Here is a 27,091-nt window from a genome sequence, read left to right on the forward strand (position 1 = left end):
CGATGTTAAAGAAGCCGTTGTGTCATTAATATGCGTATTTTGCTTGATTGCTTGTGGGGGCTAAACTTTTTCAAGAACGGACAGTCGTAACAGTGCTGTCGGGTCTAAAAAAGCTTCCGAATTGAGAAAACTTTCTACCTAGAACACTAGCATTGTTTTTTTTTTTTGCCACTCGATTCGTTGACCAATTCAATAAAAACAGCTGTTTTCCATCTACAAAATCAGCTGTTTTCATTGAATTTGCGAACGAATTGAGTGACAAAAAAATTTTGGGTTCTTTTCCATTATTATTTAATGGAAAAAGGTAAAATTTTCAGTTAGATATTATGTATAAAATTTGTTAGATTCATCTTGAAAGAGAAACAAACAAAAATTGTGAAATTTAATGATTTTCACCATAACAAGCAATAAACTTGAAACGTCTCGAAAGAGAAACAAACTAAAATTGTGAAATTTAACGATCTTCGCCCTAACAGGCAAAAAACTTGAAAATGAAAAAATTCGTCAGAGCCCGGCCGGGATTCGAACCTGGGCACACGGATGAGCAGCGACGTCTCGAAAGAGAAACAAACAAAAATTTTGAAATTTAATGATCATCACCCTAACAGGCAAAAAAACTAGAAAATGAAACAATTCGGAAGAGCCTGGCCTGGATTCGAACCTGGCCCCGCGGAGCAGCAGCGACGTCTCGAAAGAGAAACAAACAAAAATTTCGAAATATAATGATCCTCGCTCAAACCGGCAAACGAAAACACATGCATTGGGAAAAAGTGCAGCTAATAGACAGGGTTGTAGAGCGTGGTTAATGTGGTAAATGTATCATAGAAGCGTTTTCGCAATAAATACGATTCAAATAAAACATACCAATGCACGACCCTTGAACCAATCAGACCTAATATGGTTGAAAAGTCTTCTAACCAAAGACGAAACGCGTCCCATAGTGGTTGGTGTGTGTTGCTGTCTCTGGCTTTCCTTTTCTATTTGCAAAGAAAATCTTCGACCATTGAGCTCTTCTCGAAAGGGAAACAAAAAAAATTGTGATAAAAAACTTATTATTGGATAAAACTTCAAAAATTTCAATTACGATCGTAATAGAAAAAAGTTTCGATTTAATTAAAAAAATAATGATTGAATTCACTAATTTTTTAATTGAAAGTTGCCAAAATTTCAATCACAATTGTAATTGAAAAAAAAAAAATACGGAATCAATCACAATTGTAATTGAAAAAAAAAATACGGAATCAATTAAAAATGATTAATTCAATTAATATTTTAATTGAAAACATTTTTATTTTTAAATTAAATTTTTTAATTGAAAAAATTTTCGTGATATTTTTTTTCTATGTCTGCTTTATTGTTTATTCTATTGAAAAAACATTAAAATTGCTTTACATTGTGCTGACTGATGTTGACTTCCACTTTTCAAAGCAATTGATACATTCTATATCGATTAGTTGGCCTCAACATTTGCAATTGTATTGCTTATCACTTCCACCTTTGGTTTTGGGGGGAACGTATAAAGCTGCGGCTCAATTCAGCAACAGATGTTTTAGTTGTAAGTAAATAAGAGATAAAATTTCTTTCCATATTATAAAAATGGGAAATTCAAGTTGGAGTGATGTCATTCAATTTGTTGAAGTTATTCAAGTTTGCTGGGTGTTCATCCATTAATCGAGAGCTTAGTTTGTTTTGTAAATTAGGCTTAGGGCCTGAGTGACCCTCATCTTCAATATCAATATTAGGGCTATCGCATTGTTCCCTACATGTATCTATCCTCACATTTTATCTATCATGCTATTACAGAACAACATTTTCGTATGTCAAAGTCCCATAATCGGTTATCGGCTGTTGCAATATAGCCTTTACATATGACATCGATTACAGTTTTCTTTTCCCCCCAAAATCTACTCATTTCATCGATATACCACACACCACATTTGTAATCCAACGTCCCACTACGTCACACCCTTTTCTATTTACCAAAACCCTATACACTCCCCAAGAAAACAACAACAACGAGAAGAACATTACAGTAAAGAATAAACTTCTGATAAAAATGTAATAAACAAAAACAATCCGCAAGTCCAGAACAAGTAAGAGAAAAGAAATACACATAATATTAAACAAAAAATATTAAACAAAAAACAACAACAACCGTAACAAATGAGCGCAGCAAAATATGTATCTTCTCTTTATTTTAAATCCTACCTCCCCATTTTCTCTTGCATAAAACCCCCATATATAACAACAACGTGGTGTTTATATGAAAAAAAAAATAAATGTTGAGAGACCTCAAGAGAATGTCTGAGAGACACAGAGCACATTTACTACAGCAGGCATTCACAATAGCATAACGGTTGGCGGCGGCTGCTGCTGCCTCTGCTATTGAGTTCACATCGGAAAAAATGGTTAGGCCTTTTTGAATCAGGCCTGATGTAAGGCCTTAAAACAGGTTCTTTTTTCATGGCCGAAGGCGTCCTATTATAACGAGTAAAGCAGCATCTCCTTCTATTTTCATGCCTAATTTGGCAATTACAAGCAGAAATGAAGTATAGTATTTTTATTCCACGTGCCTCCCAAAATACAGTACAAAAAGTATGTTAAAGTTGATTCTATTTACGGAGAGAATAATTTAGTTTTTAGAAAAAAAAAAATGAAATACCGCTGTCCAAACTGTTGAGAAATACATTTTTGGATTAGCAATGTTCAACCATTTAGTTTGCCTAAATTACTTGAACCGTTCGGTTTTATTTTGTATTGTTCAATTGAATAAATTCATCTACACATATCATATCATCTATATAGTAGTGTTACTGTCTGATATTCGCCCAGAAGAATTGGCTGAACTTACAAACTTTAAATTTTGCATTAAGGTCACTCTTCGTATGAAGGTTCGAGATAAGGCTGGATTTTTTAAAATTCGAACTAGAACATATTAAAATTAATACGGTATACGTATCAGATATTAGTTTTGAAATTAAGTGTCTGGTGAATCGCCCGGCACAGAAAACAAATCAAAACTGAAATGAAGGGACGATATCACTCCCATAATGAAAGGTCTTTGAAAGTAGAGTTGAAATATTAGGAAATCAGTCTCTGAGGTTCTCCAAATATCCCCCCGACGTTAAGGCGGCGGCCGGTCGATAAAACTATATTTCGTATATCTGGTATTCGAATTTTGTAACTAGTATCTGGGGCCGCCTCAAACCCTTTAACGGACCTATCGGCAAAATATGGAACTCAAATTAATGTTAATTTCGATTGTCCAAGAAAGTGTAGCATTTTTTCAACATGTCGCACTGAAATCGAAATTTTGTGTTCGGTAGCCCAAAAAAATTTAACCACACCACCGGGTTTAGTTATCGTTTGTTATGGTGTTGCCTACATAGAGTGCTAAAATGTTGCATTTCCCGCACCGTTCCAAGTTTACGGTGTAGAATGCATCAATTTAAAGAAGTTGTTATCTTTTCATAGGTACCTATGCCAGCGTACACTGAATATTATTCACATTCATGGACGCCAATATTTAGGTAAACAAGCGTAACTTTACTCGTAAATCGGATGATTGCCGTTATAAAATCAAATTTTTGTTTGAATGTTTGGATATTTGTATTTTGTTTATTTATTATACCCCTACCATAGGATGGGGGTAGACTAATTTCGTCATTCTGTTTGTAACCCATCGAAATATACGTCTAAGGCCCCTTAAAGTACATAAATTCTTGATCGTCATGACATTTTAAGTCTATCCTTCGATGTCCGTCCGTCTGTCTGTCGAAAGCACGCTAACTTTCGATAAACATGGGGTCTTGACTTCTTGAGCCTCTAGGGGGCCCAATTCTTTTCCGATTTGGTTAAAATTTTGCAAGGCATGTTTCGCTATAACTTTCAACAACTGTGCTAAGTATGGTTCGAATCGGTCCATAATCTGATATAGCTGCCATGTAAACCGATCTTGAATTCTTGAGCCTCTAGAGGGCACAATTCTTATCCGATTTAGCTGAAATTGCATGACGTGTTTTGTTATGACTTCCAACTACTGTATCAAATATGGTTTAAATCGGTCCATAACCGGATATAGCTGTCATATAAACCAATCTGGGATCTTGACTTTTTGAGCAAATAGAGCGCGCCATTCTCATCCGATTTGGCTGCAATCTTGCAAGAGGTGTTTTGTTATGATTTCCAATGACTGTGCTAAGTATGGCGTAAATCAGTACATAACCTGATATAGCTGCCAAATAAACCGATCTGGTATCTTGACTTCTTGAGCCTCTAGAAGGCGCAATTCTCATCCGATTTGGCAGACATTTTGTTCAACGGCTTCTCTCATGACCTTCAACATACGTGTCTAATATGGTCTGAATCGATCAATAGCTTGATACAGCTCCAATATAAACCGATCTCCCAATTTTGCTTCTTGAGTCCCTACAAAGCGCAATTCTTATCCGAATGAAATGAAATATTACACAATGACTTCTACAATGTTCAGCATTCATTTATAGCCCGAATCGGACTAAAACTGGTTATAGCTCCAATAGCATAACAGTTCTTATTCAATATTCTTTTTTTTTTCTAAAAAGAGATACCGCGTATAAAACTCGACAAATACGATCCATGGTGGAGGGTATACAAGATTCGGCCCGGCCGAATTTAGCACGCTCTTACTTGTTTCATTATATTTTAATTCATTTATTTCATTTTATATCAATTTGACCTATGTATTGAAATAAGTAAAAATAAAATGCTATTGTTAACAATATTTGTCTATGTTTTACGCAATGTCTTTTCCATGTAAGAAGATCTATATTTTGATGCTATTCTTATGGACATATCGTAGTAGTGAAGCCTCTAATGTCACCCTATGTAAAAAAGAAAGAAAGTGGGAAACTATTGGTAAGGCCTCGCGACTGCGTCATAAGGCCTTATATGACGCCTTCTTAACCCTTAGTTTTGCCACTGGTTTATTTTACTCACTAGTGTGGGGTGGTAATGGTAATGGTGGTGGTGAGACTGTTGTATTGTGGTTGCTGTGTGCACTTTTGAACGATTTTCAAATGTCGTCAATGGGGAGTTTGCTGATCTTAGCCGGTGAAGACACAACGTTGTTTAATTACCACACGCGCAGCTCGCAGCAGCTTGTCACTACGACGCTCGTCGAAAATTTATTGGGTAGTTTTTTTTTCTATATTCGCGTACGGAAGCAAGAGATACAAATTCAATAAGAACAACAATAAAAATATATACCAACATAAATAAATTTGGGCATTTTTGGGTGAAAAAAAACCGATAAAATATATAAACAACAAAAAAACATTTAAAAGCCGCCAAAATATTAAGAAAAAATATATATAGCTGAGAAAATCTTGGTTTATTCTTGCAGTGTTCATGGGTAATTTAAATTTTTTTGTTTATAAATTGTTGTTGCTTTTTTTAATTTTGATTACGTATGGTGAATTGTGTTGTTATTGTTGTTTGCGAAAAATGTGTATATGTGTGTGCGTTTACCCGCCATTAAATCGCAATTATGCAAAGCCTACCAGAAAAATAAAAATGTATTTATTATCACATCCTAAAAGAGATAAAACGGCAGTTTGCTTTTTGTTTGTTGTTTATGCCATAAATCCCCATCCATGCATCCATTCATCATTGTCTCAATTGCATCCTCAACATGCAACAGCCGCAGTGTGTTCTCTTCATCTTCTATTCTATGTGCAAAAAGGCAAATGAAAGCCATAGGAAGTCATTGTGAAACGGAAGTTGCTGTGCATAAATGAAGTTTGTCGCGAGTGAGAAGTAAACAAGAAGAAAGAAAAAAAAAACTGAAAATCTTATCAAAATGTTATCTAAACTATGCTGTACCTTAAAGAAATCAAAATGTAACTGTAAGATGCTGATAATTGAAAATGTGATAAAAATTATAGATTGTTAGAAGGAAAAATTTCTAAACAAAAAAAAAATAAATAAAAAAAAATTTAAAAAAATAAAAAAAAATTTTAAAAATACAAAAAAATTTCAAATGCTAAAAAAGCATTTGGGAAACAAAAGAAGAAAGATTATTAATATTTTTTAACTTAAAACTTATGATTAAAAAAGCTTAACCTTGTGGAGTATTGAAGATTATAATGAAACAAAAAAATGAATTTTATAACATAAAAACAAAAATATTAAACAGAAGAATATCATAAAACAAAATTATTTGCTAAGTCAAATTATTAATTAAAATTATAAGAAAAACCAAAAAAAAAAAAATGATTTTATTAAACTTCTTTGAGGAAATTATTCCTATAGTTTAAGGAATGCAAAAACCAAACAAAAAATGAATTTATAAAAACTGTTTTCGGAAATTATTCCTATGTTTTCTCCTTAATCAAAAAGTTAATATTAGTGTTTGTGCAGTAAAAAAAAAAATATATTAAAAAAATAAAAAATAATATTCTATAATTTTAAAACGAAAATAAATTGCAAGAATTATTAGAATTAATAAAAAATTTTAAAAAATTTTAGAAGTTTTAATTGTAATATGTTCAAACAATAAAATGATTGCATTTGTATACAAATTTGTAACAAAAAAAATTTAAAAAAATTTATAGAAATTAATTGATTTCGGAATATTTATTTCCAATCTTTCTCCCCAATCATCAAAACGATTAAATATATGCGTGTGTGTGTGTGTTTGAAACCCCCATCCAAATTTTTTTTTCCACAAAGCAAAGGTTAATTACACTTGATTTTTGCAAATAAAAATAATATAACAAAAATCTAAAAAAATACAATAATATATGTGAGTGTAACAGTGTTCAACAAATTGTTCATAGTCAACAACAATAACAAAAACAAACCAAAATTTGCTAAAAAAAATATTGTCTTTCAATATTTTCATTTGCATTTCTAAATTCATTATGAAAACAAAAAAAAACTCATTAGCATTGGTTTTGAAATTCAACGAATTTGAAAATGAAACTAACCTTAGGTAGGTAGCCCCCAATACTTTAATATCCAGGGGCAGAAGCACTGAAAGAAAAACAAAGTTGGCAAAATTGTAAGATTAAAAAAAAGTAAAGAAAAAAATGTATAAAGAAAATAATCCCAAACATTTTTTAGAAAAATAAAATTGTGGAAATTTTTTTCTGTAAACATAAAGTGTTGAAAAAAAATTCTATAGATTTAGAGAAAGATTTCTTAGAGAAATAAATTTTTGAGAAAATTTGCTATAGAAATAAAATTAAAACAAAAATCTATAAAAATAAAACTTTGCTACATATCCTTAAGAATAAAGTTTTAACAAAGCTTGAGTTAAAAAAAAAGTAAAAGCGTGCTAAGTTCGAACGAGATGAATCTTATATACCCTCCATTATGGATCGCATTTGTCAAGTTCTTTTTCAATATATATATGAGCTACATCAAGTTATTGACCGATATGGACTGTTAGAAATCATAGAAAAATACCAGCTTCAAAATTTTGGAAAAATTGAGTAATACTTGCGTCCTCCATTGGCTCAAAGTTTCCAATTGGGAGATCGGTTTAAATATCAGGTTATCAATCGATTTAGACCATACTTGTTGCACAGTTGTTGAAAGTCATACCAAAACGGTATATAAAAAATTTAAACTAATTTGGGTAAGAATTACGCCTTCTAAAAGATCAAAAAGTAAAAAGGCGTTAAGTTCGGCCGGGCCGTACTTTGGTTACCCACCACCTAGGGTATATATGTAAACCGCCTTTCGTCAAAATCCGGTGAAAATGCATACCTCATGCTCCATAGCAGCTATATCGAAATATGTTCCGATTTTAACCTAACAACAATAAGTACAAGTCATTGTTCAATTGTGTATAATAAAATATTGGTTAATATTTTAAAATAAACCGATCCGAACCACATACGACACGGATGTCGAAAAGCCTAACATAAGTCACTGTGCCAAATTTCAGTGAAATCGGATTATAAATACGCCTTTTATGGGGGCAAGACTTTAAATCGAGATATCAGTCTATATGACAACTATATCCAAATCTGGACCGATTTGGGCCAAGTTTCAGAAAAATGTCGAATAGCCCAACACAACTCACTCCCAATCTTCGGCGAAATCGTACAAAAAATTCGCCTTTTATGGGCCCTAAACCTTAAATCGAGAGATAGGTCCATATGGCAGCTATATCCAAATCTGGACCGATCTGAACCATATTGAATGTCAAAGGGCCTAACACAACTCACTGTTTCAAATTTGGACGAAATCGGACAATAAATGCGCTTTTTATGGGCCCGAAACCTTAAATCGAGAGATCGGTCTACATGGCAGTTATATCCAAATTTGGACCAATCTGGGCCAAAATGGGGAAGGATGCCGAAGGGCCTATCACAACTCACTGTCTCAAATTTCGGCGACATTGGACAATAAATGCGCTTTTTATGGGCCAAAAACTTTAAATCGAGATATCGGTCTATATGGCAGTTATATCCAAATCTGGGCCGATCTGTGCCATATTACTGAAGTAGGTCGAGGGTCTTAAATTAAATCACTGTCCCAAATTTCGGCGACATCGAACAATAAATGTGCTTTTTATTGGCCCTAAACCTTAAATCGAGAGATAGTTCTATATGTCAGCTACATCGAAATCTGGGCCGATCTGAGCCATATTGCAGAAGTATGTCGAGGGGCTTAACTTAACTGACTGTTCCAAATGTTGGCAACATCGGAAAATAAATGCGCCTTTTATGGGTCCAAAACCTTAAATGGAGAGATCGGTCTCTATGGCAGCTATATCCAAATCTGGACCGATCTGGTCCAAATTGAAGAAGGATGTCGAAGGGCCTAACACAATTCACTGTCCCAAATGTTGACAAAATCGGACAATAAATATGCCTTTTATGGGTCCAAGACCTTAAATCGAGTGATCGGTCTGGGCCAAATTAAAGAAAGATGTCGGAGGGCCTAACGTCTTCACTGTTTCAAATTTCAGCAAAATCGGATAATAAATGTGGTTTTTATGAACCTGAGACCCTAAATCGGCGGATCGGTCTATATGTTGAAAGATGTCTAAGAGATGTCAAAATGTTGAAGGATGTCTAAGGGCCTAACACAACTCACTGTCTCAAATTTCGGCGACATCGGACAATAAATGCGCCTTTTATGGGCCAAAAACCTTAAATCGAGAGATCGTTCTATAAGGCAGTTATATCCAAATCTGGAGCGATCTGGGCCAAATTGGAGAAATATGTCGAAGGGCCTAAGACAACTCACTCTCCCAAATTTCAGCAAAATCTGACGATAAATGTGGCTTTTATGGCCCTAAGACCCCAAATCGGCGGATTGGTCTATATGGGGTCTATATCAAGATATGGTCCGATATAGCCCATCTTCGAACTTAACCTGCTTATGGAAAAAAACAAAGAATCTGTGCAAATTTTCAGCTCAATATCTCTAATTTTAAAGACTGTAGCGTGATTTCAAGACGGACGGACATGGCTAGGTCTTAAATTTTTACCCTGATCAAGAATATATATACATTTTGGGATCGAATATGGATATTTCGATGTGTTACAAGCGGAATGACAAAATGAAGATACCCCCATCCTTCGGTGGTGGGTATTAAAAGTCTCATAAGGTTATCGGTTTATATGGCGGCTATATGAGGTTATGGACTGATTTAGACAATACTTGGCACAGTTGTTGGAAGTCATTCCTCAGCGTTATGTGCAAAATTTCAGCCAAATCGGATAAGAATTGTGCCCTCTAGAAGCTTAAGAAGTCTAATCGGGAGATGGGTTTATATGGCGGCTATATCAGGTTATGGCCTGATTTAGACAATAATTGGTACAGTTGTTGGAAAATATTTCTCAGCATTATATGCAAAATTTCAGCCAAATCCGATATGAATTGCGCCCTCTTGAAGTTCAAGAAGTCAAGATGCAAGTTGGTTTATTTGTCAGCTATATCAGATTTTCGAACCGATTTGAACCATACTTACCACAGTTGTTGGAAGTGATACCAAAACACCGCGTGCAAAATTTCAGCCAAATCGGATAAGAATTGCGCCCTCTTGAAGCTCAAGAAGTCAAGACTCAAGATCGGTTTATATGGCAGCTCTATCAGGTTATGAACCGATTTTGACCATACTGATCACAGTTATTGTTAGTCATAATAAAACACCTTGTGCAAAATTTCAGCCAAATCGGATACGTATTGCGCCCTCTAGAGGCTCAAAAAGTCAAGATCCAGGATCGGTTTATATGGCTGCTTTATCAAAACATGTACCGATGTAGCCCATTTACTTTCCCAACCGACCTACACTAATAGGAAGTATTCATGCAAAATTTCTAGCGCCTAGCTTTATTTCTTCGAAAGTTAGCGTGCTTTCGACAACCAACGGACAGACAGGGCTAGGTTAGGTTAGGTAAGAGTGGCAGTCATTTACAGACTCACTTAGACAATTTTAAGTCCATTGTGATACTACAGTAGCGACAGACCAAGGCTTCTGGCGGGAATCGAATCCACGACCCCTGCACTGGTAATCTAAGCACACTACCAACTCGGCTACAGGGGCGCCCAAAGAATTGCAAGACGATCAAATATATATAAACTTTGTTGGATCTCAGACTAATATTTCGATGTGTTACAAACGGAATGACGAAATTAGTATGCCCCTAACCTATGGTAGAGGGTATAAAACGGCTGAACCGATTTTCTTAATGATGGATGGTATATTGTCATGGCGGCGGAGTCTGACCCTCGGCTTCGACCCCTGATCGGAGTCTACGTCGTAGTCGGAGAGCTGGTTCAGAGTCGGGAGAGCATGCTCAACTTCGATCCGAACTCCGACTACGGCTCACTAGTCAGAGTTTAAGAGAACTTGCCCCAACTATAATCTGGCCTTAAAACCTTTGGTTGAATATACAAATTAATTGATATGCAAGGCTATCTTATATGTCACCCAAATTCCTAAAAAAACTGTTTACCACTCCTTGCCTTACACCTTAAAAATGTGCAAGATCCATCTAGGAGATTCCATTATTATTCTTGCAACATCTTTTGTTATTTCATCGTCTTGATTTATTCATTCATTAATTCGGCAAGCATGAAATTATAAATTTTAAATTGCATTTCATTCATCACAAATGTTGTCTGTTTGAATTTAATTCCATTATGTATTCATACATTCATTGTTATACAATTTACCATCAACCTGAAGAGATTGTTATTATCTTCAACTTCATCATCGTTATTATGATGGTTATCAAATTTGTAGTCATAGTTTGTTAATTTGAAGAATATTTTGAATATTTAGATAGGTTGGTTTTAAAAAATAATTTTTAGAAATGTTAAAAAAAATAAAAATTTGGAAAACGGAAATTATAACTACGAAATTGTCAGCGCCATCTTTATGTAAATTTTAGAATTAAAATATAATGGCGAAGCCAATGTATTTCAGTGCAGAGAAAAATTCTTTTAAAAGGGTCTTATTAAAAAAAATAATCTGGAGCTATAGTTTTAAAAATTTACGGTTAATGAATGATTTAAAAGTGACATGTAGATGGCGCTGGCTGCTATAAAGTGATTTTTCAAATAAAACAAAACTTGCCGAATTGGCAATGGTCTTGGGTTTGTTTTCCACCAGAATTTTCGATCTGAAGGTGTCGATACACAGCTTTGGCATCCTAACCATTGAAAATTACTTTGTTGCTAGTCAAATTGCAGACTGCCACCATAAACTAAACATCATCATCATTAAGGCATTTGGTCTGGTAGTCAAATTGTCCTATCTTTTGATCATCTCAAGTGGTTTTTTTCTACTTCCCTATGAAATTTGAACTAAAGGCATACAAATTGGTCTTGTGTTAAGCGTTTTGACATTGAACTTGGCTTGCATTTTTATTTTTCAACAGTTCAATGATTCCATATGCCTCTAAAAGCAATTGACGTTTAAGCTTCTATTTATTCTTTTTTGTTTTTTTGTTTTTTGCATTTTAGTTTTTATTTTCAAATCATATTCAAGTGTCTGTCAAAAATGTACATATGTATTCTTCATTCCTTGTAGAAAGCTTTTTTTTTGGTGTAGAAATGGCGCAATTTTTGTTTTTCCTTCTTTCGTATGAATCACGCGATGTGTGATGCGATATTTTCCCATGGCCTTTTAAACATGCACACTGAAAGTGTCAATGATTTGCAAAAAGCATACTTCAACCAACCAAAGGAAACATTAGGATTTTTTCAATATGGAAGAAAAACAAATAAAATTCTTAAATAAACGCATTGTTGAGAGAGAAATGGAATGAAAACAGTGTTGCAAGACAAAAAAAAGTATAAACACAAAAAATATCAATATTTTTTATGAAAATGAAGTTAAACGAATTGTAGCGATTTTTAAGAAGAAATTGAGAAATTTTTTTTTTTATAAAAACATTTTGACAAAATTTTATTTTGAAGAAAACTAGCCGAACCGTGCCCGCTCCGAAGCGCCTTCTTTCATTCTCTTATACCTATTATTTGCGCCCTATATATAAGTCCTGTTTTGGCAGAGTTTCAAACTGGGGACTATGTGTAAAAACTTCTCCCCATATAGGTGTCGCACTACGGGACGCTGTTGGGACTAGGCTATAAAAAAGGAGATCCTTTATCATTGAGCTTAAACTTGAATCGAACAGCACTCATGTGTTAGAAGTTTGCACCTGTTTTTTAATGAAATTTTCATGGACAACTTTTTTTACTCTACTCCCTTATACCTTTCTTTCTGCTCCTATATTGTAGTGGGTAAATGTGTCCAGTTTAGGGTGTATTTTGGGAGTGAGGTGGATACCCAAACACTTGGTCCTTAAAATAAATATAATCTTCGTGCAATACTCTCAAATACTTTTTATATGAGCCCCATATTATCATAGTCGGAAAAATTCCTGTTTCATTTGAGGCCCATATTGTCGTGATTGCTCTGTATATCCAACTGACGGGGAGTGCTTATTGGGGGTAGGTTGGTAACTCAGACATTTTGCCCCAATATGGATGCAAAATTCTTGCTCTACTTTCGAATATCTTTCATTTAAGCCTAAAATTGTCATGGTCGATAGAGTGGAGGGCGTTTTGGGGCTGATATTCCGCCACTGCCCTAAAAATAGGTATCAAATTCGATTTTTAATCCCAAAAATCTTTAATTTGAGCCCCATATTGATATGTTCGAGAAATAAGGTCAGTTGGGGTGCTTAAGGGTTTATCCACTTAACACTTGACCCATATTGTCAAGATGGGTCAAAATACCTATTTGAGGAGATTTAAGGAGGTTAAGCGCCACTTAGACATCATACAACAAATTTTAATGTAATTTTCCTAATCTAATCCCAAATTGCTTTCATTTGAGTCCCAATAGTCATGGTAAGCTAATATGCCCATTTGAGAGGTTTTTGGAGGTGGGAACACCACCCATTACATGGACTTTATTTTTTTGCCATATTCGTAATGCCGAATGCCTTTGATTGGAGTCCCATATTGACGTGAACGTCCAATATGTCTGTTTGGCGGCCTGATGGTTACTTAGACTCAAGTTTTAAGACCTTATTCGTATTCTACTCTCCACCCTTTCATTTCCTACCCATATTGTTTCGATCGGTCCACTTTGATTGTGGGTGGTGTTTTTGGGGTAAAGGGTAAATTTCGCCCCCTTACGATATTCAAAAATTATATATACTATATTTCCTTACGGGTCAACCTATACAAATTGAGAAAATTTCGAGAAATACGGTTCTGCTGTTTTTGAGTCTATACGGAACAAACAAACGGAGTCCCATATAGTGGTGATTGGCTAATATGCCCATTTGGGGGGTTTTGGGGGGCAGGATGACCCCCTATCCTTCGACCAGATTTTATATGCCAGATTCGTAATCTACTCCCGAATACCTTTCATTTGAGCCTCAAATTGATATGGACGTTCAATTTGTCTGCTTTCTGTTTTGGTGTTAGGGCGACTCTATGAGTACTTGGAGCCAATTTTTTAAACCATATTCGTATTCTACTCTTCAATACCTTCTATTTGATATCCATGTTGTTCTTATCGGTCCTCTTTTGATTTTGGGTGGTGTTTTTGGGCCAGCGGGGGAGGGTCCGCCCTCTTCCCGTATCAACAAATTGTAAAGCTTATGCCTCCTTCCTGATCATATTCGTAATCTACTCCGGAATACCTTTCATTTGAGTCCCATATTGTCTTGATCGTCCAATAAACCTATTTTACGGGATTTTGGGGTTGGGGCGGCTCCCCAGTTACTTGGACCCAATTTTTAATATGAAGTTCGTATTCTACTCCTGAATACCTTTCATTTGGGTCCTGAATACCTTTCATTTGAGTCTCGATCGGTCCATTTTTACTTTTGGATCGTACTTTGGCGTAAGGGGGAGGAACCGATTTTCCCATTAAAATTCTATTCTTTTGTTTACATTTTTATTTGCACTGACACACTGTGCGTCATGAAATTAAATTAAAATTAATTTTAAACTGTGACATACGTATGCTAAAAGTTTAATTTATCATCCATTTTTTCGTTGCTCGAAATTTGTTTTGAAAACGCAAAAAAACGAGCAGTATATCGAAATAAGATGTTGGGAATATTTAAAAATAACTCTAGACTATACAGAGGAAACTTTGAACATTGACGTTATGCTCAATTAGAATGTGAACACCGCACAACATTTTGCATAAACGAGAAGAAGGCAAACCAGCTAAGGTGTAATAGAAAGTAATGCCTCCAATGAACCAAAACGTAGATATTCTCCCAATATAATAGAGACATTTTTCACCCAGTGACTGATTTTCTAAATATCAGGAAATTTATTTATATCTAGGGCATTTGCGAGCGTCTACCCTTTTAGCAAAAAAAAAAAGAAAAAACTCATAGTTGGATTTTTTTTTTCGTTTTAATTTTCTATGCAACTTTGCAACGCCTCTTAATTGCATTAAAATTGCAATCAAATCCATGCAAAATAAACTTTTGAAGCCTCACTTGGTTTAGGAGTGTTTTTAAGTAGCCTTTTCTAAAAGTAGAAAGACTAACAAACGCTTTTGTAAATTTGTTTTCTTTTTTGTTTTCTTATAGCACCTCAGAGTGAGCTATACTACAAGTTTTTGTATTAGTTTTGCTGTTTGTTTATATTGGGTCTTAACAATTTGCTGCCAATATCGTTCGAAACATCTTGAACGAGTAATCATCGAATAAATGTAGCAATTGAAGTGATTGAGGTGATTCTTTAACAAATATGGACGTTTTAAGTGGTTGTCTATTGTCTGCTGGTTTCCTAAAGGGTTAAACAAATAATGGATGATAAAAATTTTACATAAAAAGGTTAAAATTTTTTTCTAGAAAATAAAGTTGTAATAAAATTGCAAAAAAAAAAATCTCCTATCATTGAGCTCGTCTCGAAAGAGAAACAAACAAAAATTGTAAAATTTAATAATCGTCGACCTAAAAGGCATAGACTTGAAAATGAAACAATTCGGCAGAGCCCATCCGGGAATCGAATCTGGGCACAGGGAGAAACAGCGAGAGTCGTTGCCGTTGTCTAGCGTTCTAAGCCATCAATACATTCCAACAGATGCACATAATCATGTGTATACCATAGGAGTAGTGTAATTGTGTAGACGAAAAATCTACCATTACACAAAAACACATGCATTGGGAAAAGTACAGCTAATAGACTGGGTTGTCGAGCGTGGTTAATGTGGTATTTATATCATAGAGGCGGTTTCACAATACATTCGGTATAAGTATAACATACCTACTTACGGCTCGTTGAAGCCTTTACACCTAATATGGCTGATGAGTAATTGTTACCAAATAACGAAACGCGTTCCTTTATTTCCTTTTCCATTCTCGAAAGGAAAAACAAACAAGAATTAAAAAAAGTTGCTACATTGTGGAACAGTGAAACGGTCGGTAGAACGGCGAAATTCCTATGGGGGGATCCAGATCGTGTAAAGACGAGGCTACTACTGAAAGGAAGTAAGAAGGAGGTCAGTATAGCTATTGGTATCATAACAGGACACATAGGACTACGAGCTCACTTATGTAAAATCGGTGCGGCAAGTGATGGCATGTGTAGGGCATACGGGGATTCAATAGAAGGCCATTCGCATTCGCCCACGCATTAATATTTGTCAAGGTCTTTATTCAGACGATCTATGGTATCATTTATTTTCTCAGCTGACGTGCTTACAGTTGAACATCATCGGCATACATATGCGTACTACAACTCTGCAACTGTTTGGGAAGGTCATTGCTGTATAAAGAAAAAAGGAGAGGGCCTAATATCGAACCTTGTGGGACACCTTATAAAACTGAAAGGCATCTAGAATTTCGATTTCCAATTGATACAGATTGGCTACAATTAGAGAGATAGGGATGAATCAGATTTGTTGAAGATTCGGAAAATTTCAAAAATGTTTAAGTTTAAGACAGAGAATTTTTGGGGTCAACAAAGTCAAACGCCTTAGAATGATCTAAAAGAACCAGAAAAGTGATTTTGTTGCGATCAATATTGCTTCTTATATCGTCAACAACTTTCAAAAGTGCAGTAGTGCAACTGTGCTTCGGCCGGAATTCTGATTGGAGGTTGGTTATTGGTTGGAAGTGAGTTATCCGCAATATGTTGCGAAATTTGTTTGTTCAAAAGGTGTTCAAATATCTTCGAAATATATGGAAGTATAGCTATAGGTCTAAATTCTTGATTATTTTTCGGTACCAGGACTACTCTTGCCTGTTTCCAGGATTGTGAATAGCAGCTCCTTAATATGATATTGTTAAAGAAATAAAAAATGTAAGGCAGAGTATGGGGAAATATTATTTTTAAAAATAATATGCTCCACTTAGGTGGAGACGCAATACCAGTCCTGAACTTGAACTTAGGGGAGTGGTATTGAAAACAATTAAGGATTTTGCAAGTAGCACGGAATTCCTAATTTAAAAATTTCTATTTGGAGGTTACTTTATAGTTTTTAGAGCACACAACAAGCCGATTACTATCTTAGGTGTATTTCCATAGTGGCATGGGGCGGATTAATATCTGCACCCTCTTTTCAACCTAATCTAACCTAACCTAAAAAAAGTTGGAAGAAAATTGAAAAAAAAAAAAATATAATTTGGTAAAATTTTTTGTAGAAATAAATGTTGAATTACTATGGAAATACAATACAATTTTGACAAAATTTGCTTTACAAATAAAATGTTAACAAAATTTCCATTTTCTATAGAAATAAAAAATTGATAAAATTTTCTAAAAAATAAAATGTTGACAGAATCTTTAGTCTTGTTTGTTCCGTATAGACTCAAAAAATATAGGCTAAATAATTGAAAATGGATAAATGAAAGGCATTCGGAAGTAGATTACAAATATGGTCAGGAAGGAGGAAAAGGCTTTGTAATCGCATACAAGCCCACCCCTAAAACCCTCCAAATGGTCATATTAGCCAATCACCACTATATGGGACTCGGTTTGATGTTTCTTCCGTATAGACCCAAAAACGGCAGAAACGATTTTCTCGACATTTCACAGATTGTGTAGGTTGATCTGTAAGGAAACATCGGTTCGACATCAGAAATCAGAAGTGGACACACCCTCCCCCTTACCCGAAAAACACCACCTTAAATCAAAAGTGGACCGATCGGATCAATAAGCATAGCAAATGAAAGGTATTGAAGAGTATAATACGAATATGGTCGTACAATTTGAGTTGATATACCCAACGGGCCGGCCCCAACCCAAAATCTCCAGCAAACTATCATATTGGACGATCATGTCAATACGGGACTCCAATGCATTCGGGAGTAAATTACAAATATGGTAAAAAAATGAATTCCATGCAATGGGTGGTTTCCCCACCCCCAAGAACCCCCCAAATGGGCATATTAGCCAACCATGGCTATATGGGACTCAAATGAAAGTAATTTGGGAGTAGATTAGGAAAATTACATTAAAATTTGTGGTATGGTACCTAGGTGGCGGTTAATCTCCTTCAATTACCTCAAATAGGTTATTTGACCCATCATGACAATATGGGACTCAAATGAAAGGTATTTGAAAGTAGAAAAGGATTCCAGTTTTGGGCCCAAGTGTTTGTGGGTAAACCCTAAGGCACACCCTTAACTGAACTTATTTCCCGAACATAGCAATATGGGGCTCAAACGAAAGGTTTTTAAGATACCCACTTTTAGGGCAAAGTTTCGGAGTTCCAGCCGCAGCCGGAGTTTTTAGAAAAAAAAATTTAAAAAAATATTCATTGATATAACATTTTGATAACATATTTCAGTAGAATTTTCTACATTGAACAAATATTCAATAGAATCTTTATCTATTTTGAAGCATCTTACGTTTTATTTTCAATACGAGTATTTCTTCGATTTCATCACACCACTTTCATATCACTCTTTATAAATTGGCAATAATAGCGTACACTTAATAAAAGATTTTGTATGTATATTTTTTTTTTGTTAGCATTGTAGCCATCGTTCACATGATTTGCTTCTACTACTCAAGTGTATACTTAAACATAAATAAATATTGTTATTAGTGTTTTCTTCTTCTTTTTTTTTTTTTGCTGCTGAATATCAAAGCGGTAGAAGCGAGAATTGTAAAAACAGCAGCACTGGGTTAGGAGCCATAAATGTTAGGCTTCATTTAATTTGCATGTTCCTCCCATCTTGTAGACGGTGACTGGCATGAAATCTGTCTGTTTGTCTATTTGTTTGTCTGTCCATGCGGTAGGTGGCATTTTCAGTTCTTTCTCCAAATTAATTCCATAATTGAGTGTGTTTGCACGCGAGTATAATTTATGGCGTTTTGCAACAACTTTGTATTTTAAAAATTTCAAAGATAATAAACAAGATATGGAAATGATGGCAATGGGTAATGAGAGACAAGGTTTTTCTATGAAAAAAACTTATTTAAATTGTTTGAAAAAAAAAAACAATTTCCTTATAAATAACAATTGTTAAAAAATTTAATAGGAAATTTCATTAGTAACTAGCCTAACCGGGCCCGCTCCGCTGCGCCTTCTATAACTCTCTAATATCTTTTTAGGATGGAGACACTTCGCCCTGAATGCGGATATCGAATTCGTGCCATTATAGCATATGAGGATGAACGCGTTCGAATCCTGGCGAGAACATTGGACAAAGCGGTGTTTATCCACTCTTAATGTTGGCGACATTAGCGAGGCACAATGCCATGCATGGCACTGCAGGACGGTTCCTAATGTTCTTACTTAGGGTTATGTTCTCTTAAGGGGAGGGATGGCACCTCGGACATTTCGACTCAAATATGGATATCAAATTCGTGCTGCACTTCCAAATCCCTTTAATTTGAGCCCCATATTGCCATGGCCGGTAAATATGAACCATTTGGAGGGTGTTTTGGGGTTGGTGAGGACACCGGCAATTTGCACTGAAATTAGGTATCAAATTCGTTCTTTATTCCCAATGGATAGGAACTTGAGTTTAGGGGGTGCTTTAGGGCGTACCCCAAAACACTTGTCTCCAAAATTGGATATCAAATTCGTTTTCTACTCACAAATAACTTTCATGTGAGTCCCATATTGTCGCAATGGGTCAAATAACCCATTTGACGTATCTTTAGGAGGAAAAGCGCCAAATTTTAATGTCATATTCGTAATCTACTCCATAATACCTTTCATTTGAGTCCCATATAACCAAATTGCAAAATTTGCAATTTTTGCCCATTAACTTTCCACTAAGGAACAGGGGCAAACTTCTCACATATCAATGAGTGCAGTCCGATTCAAGTTTTAAGCTCAATGATAAGGGGCCTCCTTTTTATAGCCGAGTCCTTTTCGGCGTCCCATTTCGTAGAGAGATTCTTCTCATTTAGAGTTTTATAGAAAATTTCAATACGTATTAGATTTTCAGGGAAAATGTCGAAATTAGAAAATCGTTCCATAAGAAATTCAAAAAAATTTGTCTTGTATAGAAATTTTCTTCGAAATTTGATTTATGTAAAAGGTTTGTAACAATTTTGTCTAATTTAGATTTTTGAAGAATAAAAAATTTATTAAAATACAATTTACGCCAATGTTCGGAAACTGTTATACAGTTGCATAATAAATAATTTTCGTGATTTTAATAGAACATTTCATTTTATTTTTGAGTTTTGAAGAAAAGTTAAAGAGATTTTATAACAGTTTACGAAATTATACTGAAACTGGTATACTGTTATACAATAACATTTATTTTCGTGTTTAGTTTTGCTGAAATTATCTTCTCATTATGATTTTGAAGAAAAGAACATGTAAAAGTTGTTTTTATAACAGTTAACACTATTGTTCGAAAACTGTTATACAATATAATGTATATATTTTATTTCTTTGGAGGCCACCGTAGCGCATATTTGAACATGTCCGCCTATGACGCTGAGCTCCTGGGTTCGTACCATGGCGAGATCATCAGAAAAAATCTTCAGCGGTGGTTTTTCCTCCTTATGCTGGCGACATTTGTGAAGTTGTTAGTTTCGTTGAAACTTTTATCTCATTTTGATTTTTGAAGAAAAACAAATGTAAACGGGTTTGTAACAGTTAACGCTACTATTCGGAAACTGTTATACTGTTATATAATAAAATATTGTCATTTTGGTAGAACATTTCGTTGAGATTTGATTTTTATAAAAAAAAGTTCAAAATTATTTAATTTTCACAGAAAATTTAAGACGGTATTGAGTTGCCACAATTATCCGGAAGCTGTAATACTGTTATATAAATTGCAAAATTGACCACGAACCTTCTATGAAGGAACAAAAGGGATTTTAACATTTAAATTAATCAGTTCTTCATATAAAATTTCCTCAATCTTTAAATGCATAGGGGACTTTGTTGAAATAAGAAGTTTGGAAATATAAAGCCATGAATTGAATGCATGTTGTAACACAAGTATAACAGTTACAGGGGTATTCAAAAACTAAATGCTATGTTATACTCTTACATTTTATTTTCTTTGTAAATTTGCTCGAAATTAAAATTTTATTAAAGATTTCGTCGAATTTAAAAGATTGTAAAAAAAAGTTGTGAGATGGACTTCATTTATATCTGTTACCTAAAAAAAAATAAATATATTGGGTTGCCCAAAAAGTAATTGCGGATTTTTTAAAAGAAAGTAAATGCATTTTTAATAAAACTTAGAATGAACTTTAATCAAATATACTTTTATACACTTTTTTTCTAAAGTAAGCTAAATGTAACAGCTGATAACTGACAGAAGAAAGAATGCAATTACAGAGTCACAAGCAGTTGAAAAAATTTGTCAACGCCGACTATATGAAAAATCCGCAATTACTTTTTGGGCAACCCATTATATATGTATATATATGTTGGCCAGCTTTGTCTCCCGGATCGCTGCAATCACGGAGACCGTTCCAATTCCACACCAAAAATGATAAACTGGCCTGGCGTGGCAAAATACGGGCTGGCCTGCTGTTCCATATATTGCCGCGCAGGAGATGTCGAAGGGTTCACATTATCCGACGACGTGGACACAGAAGGCGATGACGACGACGCTTTTCACCCACTGCTGTCTATGTTCTCACAGCACCTTGTAACATATGTGACTATACACCCGTTGTGATGTAAGGCCAGAGCAAGATCGGAAATGTACCCACTCGACACCGACCGATGATGAAGACGGTCCTGGTAAACAGAACAGATCCAGGGTCCGGGGTTCTTTTCAATCCCGCCACGGATCAGAAGCTGGGCTGTGCCTCTTCCACGACGAAAAAATGACTAACACGTGTACACTGAAGCGGCAGCCATTGCCGATGAAGGTTTCCATCGGGTCAATCCGGTGAAGACAATCGGCTGCCATGGGATCAGTCTATAACCGCATATAGCTCCCATATAAACCGGTCTCTTGATTATCCTTGTTCGGTTCCTAGAAGCTATAATTTTTGCTGATTTGACATAATTTTGGTATGTAGAATAAAATTATGCCCTTCAACTAAAATTTAACCTATAGAATCTTAGAATCTTGGGTTCTCAATTTTTTCGGCCCGGCCGAACTTAGCACGCTTTTTACTTGCTTTTACCGGTTTCGACTGTAAACGAGGTGGTGGGTATCCAAAGTTCGGCCCCACCGAACATATTGGCTTTTGGTCCAAATTTGATTTTTGTGTTCAAATTTGTTATAAAAAATATTTGGCTTAATCTGTTAAAAAAAATTTTTTAATTTATTTAACAACTATTAAAGACTCTTATCACCTTGACGCCTAAACATACATAACATGACTCTCACATTGTGTTAACTCCCAATGAAAATGACAGACATACGTTAAGCAAAACGTGCCAAAATAGTTTGCTGGCCTATACCGCTGACTGTCTGTTTAAATGCGTGCTTACCTTGCCCCCTTGCTACAAAAGGTGTGATGTTAAGTTCAATGATCTTAATACGCTTGATCTGAACATTGCCTACCGAATGAACATCATCGTCACGTACTGGGATGGAATGGGATGCATTGGAGATGTGATCACGTCTGATTAATGTTGAGGTGCTGCTGTTACAGTTGCCAATGGTTGGCCACAAGACAGAAACAAAAAACAATCGGTTCATAAGATTAGTGACATCGTTCGAGTTATAAACATATATTATAGCTGGAGAGGTGTCATCCAAGGCAATTGACTGATAAAATCATGGTTTTTATAGGGAAGTGTTGTGATGATGAGTAGGTGTCTGACTGTAATAAATTGTACACTGGCAATGTTATAATTTAATTAAATGACTGGGGTTTGAACTTTTTGTCCCAAGAGAACATAAAATTTCCCATAGGATGATTTGGCGCCATTATGGAATCATTGTTTTGATGTTGGGAAGGTAAAACGTTTTAAGTTAAAATAAGCTTTGGAGTTAAGAATTCAACTTGATTAGTAAAGATGACAATGTAACATGACAAAATATGCTCAGCATTTTCTGGCAACACAGAGATTCGAAAAGAAATATGAATTTTGAGCAACCCACATCTCACTTTTCATACCGTTATGCTATACAATTGTATGCGCCACCTTTACCGGGAAATATAATAAGACCTTAACAATGGTATCTCATATCTCTGTGTGTGATTTTAATTCTAAAGAAATTCTACTTTTAGGTGAATGCTTGTTTATATGCTGCCTTTTCACCTTTTGTTGATAATCACCATTAACAAATATGCTGTGAATCAGCCATATGAAGAATATGACGAATAGTTGGTCTTTTTTAGTTGCTTTCTTCTTTCTCTTCACTTTCCAAACATGGAAAATCTGACTTCATTCATTAATTTGAGGTCAAACAAAGAAAGCATGAACAAAGTGATCGCATTAAAGTCTCATCAATTAATAATAAAATAAATAATAGCAACAAATTTCATTTTTATTTATTTTTGTTTCTTTGATAATAAAATAATAAAAAGCTAAAAAAAAGAAATGACAAATAGGCGAAATAGAAAATCAAAACAAATCTTAAAAAAAAACAAGGAAAACAAAAGTTTCGTTGGTATCAGCAAAAAAGTTTCAGTAATAAAAATGGATCAGTTTCAAGTTCATCATTATTATCATCCGCATCATGATTAAGTTGTAATTAGTCCCACTAATTGCGGTTAAAAATGTCTACCATAAGCCTAAACAATGAAAATTGGAAGTAGCGACTACTTAGTACATACTTTCATATACAATGCTTTCCCTACATCAAATGAAAAGAGGCAAGACCAATTAGTAACTCATCGTAATATAGAAATTATGATTATGATGATCATAATCATTATTGTCTTCATGTGTCCACAGCCAAAATTTACGGAAAGATGCCATCGACAGGGAAAGCTCATACACTAAATCATATCTGGCGAACCTAATTAAATTTTCACTCTAATTGTTGAACTTCCTCACTTGGAAAATCTTCAAAATGGACTAAGTGTGACTTGAATAATTACATAAATGTGAGCAAAGGGTGTGTGTAGATTGGAGTGATTTTGTCACTCTGTCAAAATTTATTTTTATATCCACCACCACAGAATGTGAGACGATCTATCCTCTTCCGTCTGTCTGTATGTGGACATCGCGCTACAGTTTTCGCGCTGAAAATGGAGATATTTGGCTTATATTGAGTTGCCCAAAAAGTAATTGCGGATTTTTCATATAGTCGGCGTTGACAAATTTTTTCACAGCTTGTGACTCTGTAATTGCATTCTTTCTTCTGTCAGTTATCAGCTGTTACTTTTAGTTTGCTTTAGAAAAAAAGTGTAAAAAAAGTATATTTGATTAAAGTTCATTCTAAGTTTTATTAAAAATGCATTTGCTTTCTTTTAAAAAATCCGCAATTACTTTTTGGGCAACCCAATACTTTGCAAAGTTAATTATACCCTACACCACTAGGGTGGTACAGGGTATTATAAATTAGTGCATTTGGTTGTAACACCCAGAAGGAAGAGAGATTCTGTTTCGATTTAGCTATGTCCGTCTGTCCATGTTAACTTGTGTTTGTCAGAAATTTTGTGCTATATCAGGTTATAGACCGATTTGAACTATACTTAACACAGTTGTTGGAAGTCATAACAAAACACGTCGTGCAAAATTTCAGCCAAATCGGATAAAAAATTGTGCCCTCTAGCGGCTCAAGAAGTCAAGAACCCAGATCGGTTTACATGGCAGCTATATCAGGTTATGGACCGATTTCAACTATTCTTAACACAGTTGTTGAAAGTCATAACAAAACACCTCATGCAAAATTTCATCCAAATCGGTTAATAATTGCGTCCTCTAGTGGCTGAAGAAGTCAAGACCCCAGATTGGTTTATATGGCAGTTATATCAGGTTATGAACCGATTTCCACCATACTCAGCGCAGTTGTTGGAAGTCATAATAAAACACCTCATGCAAAATTTCAGCCAAATCGGATAATAATTGCGCTCTCTAGTGGCTCAAGAAGTCAAGATACAAAGTATATATATTTCGGATCGTCGTAAAATTCTAAGACGATTTAACTATGTCCGTGTGTTTGTTCGTCCGTCTGTTGTAATCACTCTAGAGCCTTCAAAAATTGAGATATTAGGCTGAATTTGGCACAGATACGTCTTTTTGATGCAGGCTGGTTAAGTTCTTGAACGGGCCAACTTGGACCATATCTGGATATAGCTGCTATATAGACCGATTTTCCGTTAACGGGTCTAATGCCCATAAAAACTAAATATTTCATCCGATTTTTCTGAAATTTTAAACAGTGAGTAGTTTAAGACTTCCCGAAATCTGACCTAAATATGGTTCAGATCGGACTATATTTAGACATAGCTGTCATATAGACGGATCTGCCGATAAAGGGTCTGAAGGCCATAAAAGCTTTATTTATTACCCGATTTCGCTAAAATTTGCAACAGTGGATTATTTTAAGCCTCCCGACATTTGACATAAATATGGTTCAGATTGGACTATATTTAGATATAGCTGTCATGTAGACCCATCTGCCGATAAGCGGTCCGAAACCAATAAAAGGATGTGGTGTTTATTGACATATGTCTTAAATCTTTGGATGTCAAAGTGGGTGGAAAAACATTAGCCGGAAGTCGATTCCACATACGAATGGTTCGGGCGAAATAAGAATTCTCTCTATAATGCATTGTGCGGTCCGCTGGCCAATAAAAGGATGTGGTGTTTATTGACATATGTCTTAAATCTTTGGATGTCAAAATGGGTTGAAAAACATTAGCCGGAAGTCGATTCCACATACGAACGGTTCGGGCGAAATAAGAATTCTCTTTTTAATACAATGTGTGGTCCGCTGGCCAATCAATTACAAAGGGGTGTGAGTTCCGTCCTTTTATATGGTTCTGAAGCATGGGTACTTGTGAAATCAGATGAGGCAGTACTTGGAGTATTTGAGAGAAAGATTCTTCGTAAAATATATGGACCAGTTTGCGTTAATGGAGAATTTAGGCGACGTATGAACCACGAGCTGTATGACGACGATAGCATAGTTACACGCATCAAAATACAACGGCTGCGTTGGCTAGGTCATGTTATCAGAATGGATGAAGAAGCTCCAGCAAAGAAGTCTTTTGAAGGCAAACACGGTAGTACACGCAAATCGGGAAGACCAAAAGCTCGATGGAAAGATCAAGTTGTGGGAGACACCTCGAAACTTGGTGTCAGAGATTTTAGAATGAGCGCAGAAGATCGAGGCGCTTGGAACGTTATTCTACGCTCGGCAAGTGGAACAAATATTCTATCATAGCCTATCATTAAAAGAAAGTAAATGCATTTTTAATAAGACCTAGAATGAACTTTAATCAAATATACTTTTTTACACTTTTTTTCTAAAGCAAGCTAAAAGGTACAGCTGATAACTGACAGAAGAAAGAATGCAATTACAGAGCCACAAGCTGTAAAAAAATTTGTGAACGCCGACTATATGAAAAATCCACAATTACTTTTTGGGCAACCCAATATTTGGGAGTACAGCACGAATTTGATATCCATATTGGGTGTGAAATTTCTGAGGGCCTTTCCAACCCCATACAGGACTTATTTACTGGCCATGATAATATAGGGCTCACAAGAAATTTATTGGAAAGAAAGGCAGTTTTCTATTAAAATGAAAATTTGATGAATTTGTAAGGAAAAAATAATTTGTACGAAAATTCATTTTTTTTACATATTTTTTGTTTTGTTTTTGATTTTTTTAGATACATATATTTTTTATTCTGAAATCTTCTCAACATTTTTAATTAAATTATAAATTAATGACAAAATGTACACGTTATTTTATACATTTATCAATCTATCATTGAGAATATATCGGTAAAAAAAATGTAAAACTAGTCCAATTTATAAATGTGGGTTTCAATCAGCTTGCCAATGATGTTCGTTATCTTTCTGTTTTGTTTATTTTTCGCATTTTGCAATGTTATGTGTTGGTCCATTTGAAAAAAAAAAAACAACAATACGCCCCATGTTAAACCAGAAGGGTGGCTATGAAACTAAGGCAAGGTGTCTGCGTGTGTGTGTTAAGTATTGGGTGCTATATTTCAAAGTTGGCTAAAAGCGAAAACATGTTTTTACTTTCCGGCTGTGACTTTTGTCGCCATAAGAAATGAGCCCCGC

General features: G+C 35.0%; 1 protein-coding gene across 13 annotated transcripts in view; it reads left to right on the forward strand.

Moving 5' to 3' along the window:
* The window catches only part of LOC106089108 (guanine nucleotide exchange factor DBS), a 352,997-nt gene that overhangs the window by 49,569 nt on the left and 276,337 nt on the right, over positions 1 to 27,091 (forward strand). The window contains exon 1 of one of the 13 annotated variants that reach the window (XM_059370343.1): positions 5,086 to 5,392. The exons of 11 other annotated variants lie outside the window; for them this stretch is intronic. In XM_059370343.1, the coding sequence (XP_059226326.1) occupies positions 5,389 to 5,392 (4 nt within the window). In that variant the 5' untranslated portion in view covers positions 5,086 to 5,388. Of the gene's footprint in view, positions 1 to 5,085; positions 5,393 to 22,314; positions 22,540 to 27,091 lie in introns of those variants that run through there. One more of the 13 variants, XM_059370344.1, reaches the window with a different exon arrangement.

Source organism: Stomoxys calcitrans, chromosome 5, assembly GCF_963082655.1.
Source record: "Stomoxys calcitrans chromosome 5, idStoCalc2.1, whole genome shotgun sequence".
Lineage (NCBI taxonomy): Eukaryota > Metazoa > Arthropoda > Insecta > Diptera > Muscidae > Stomoxys > Stomoxys calcitrans.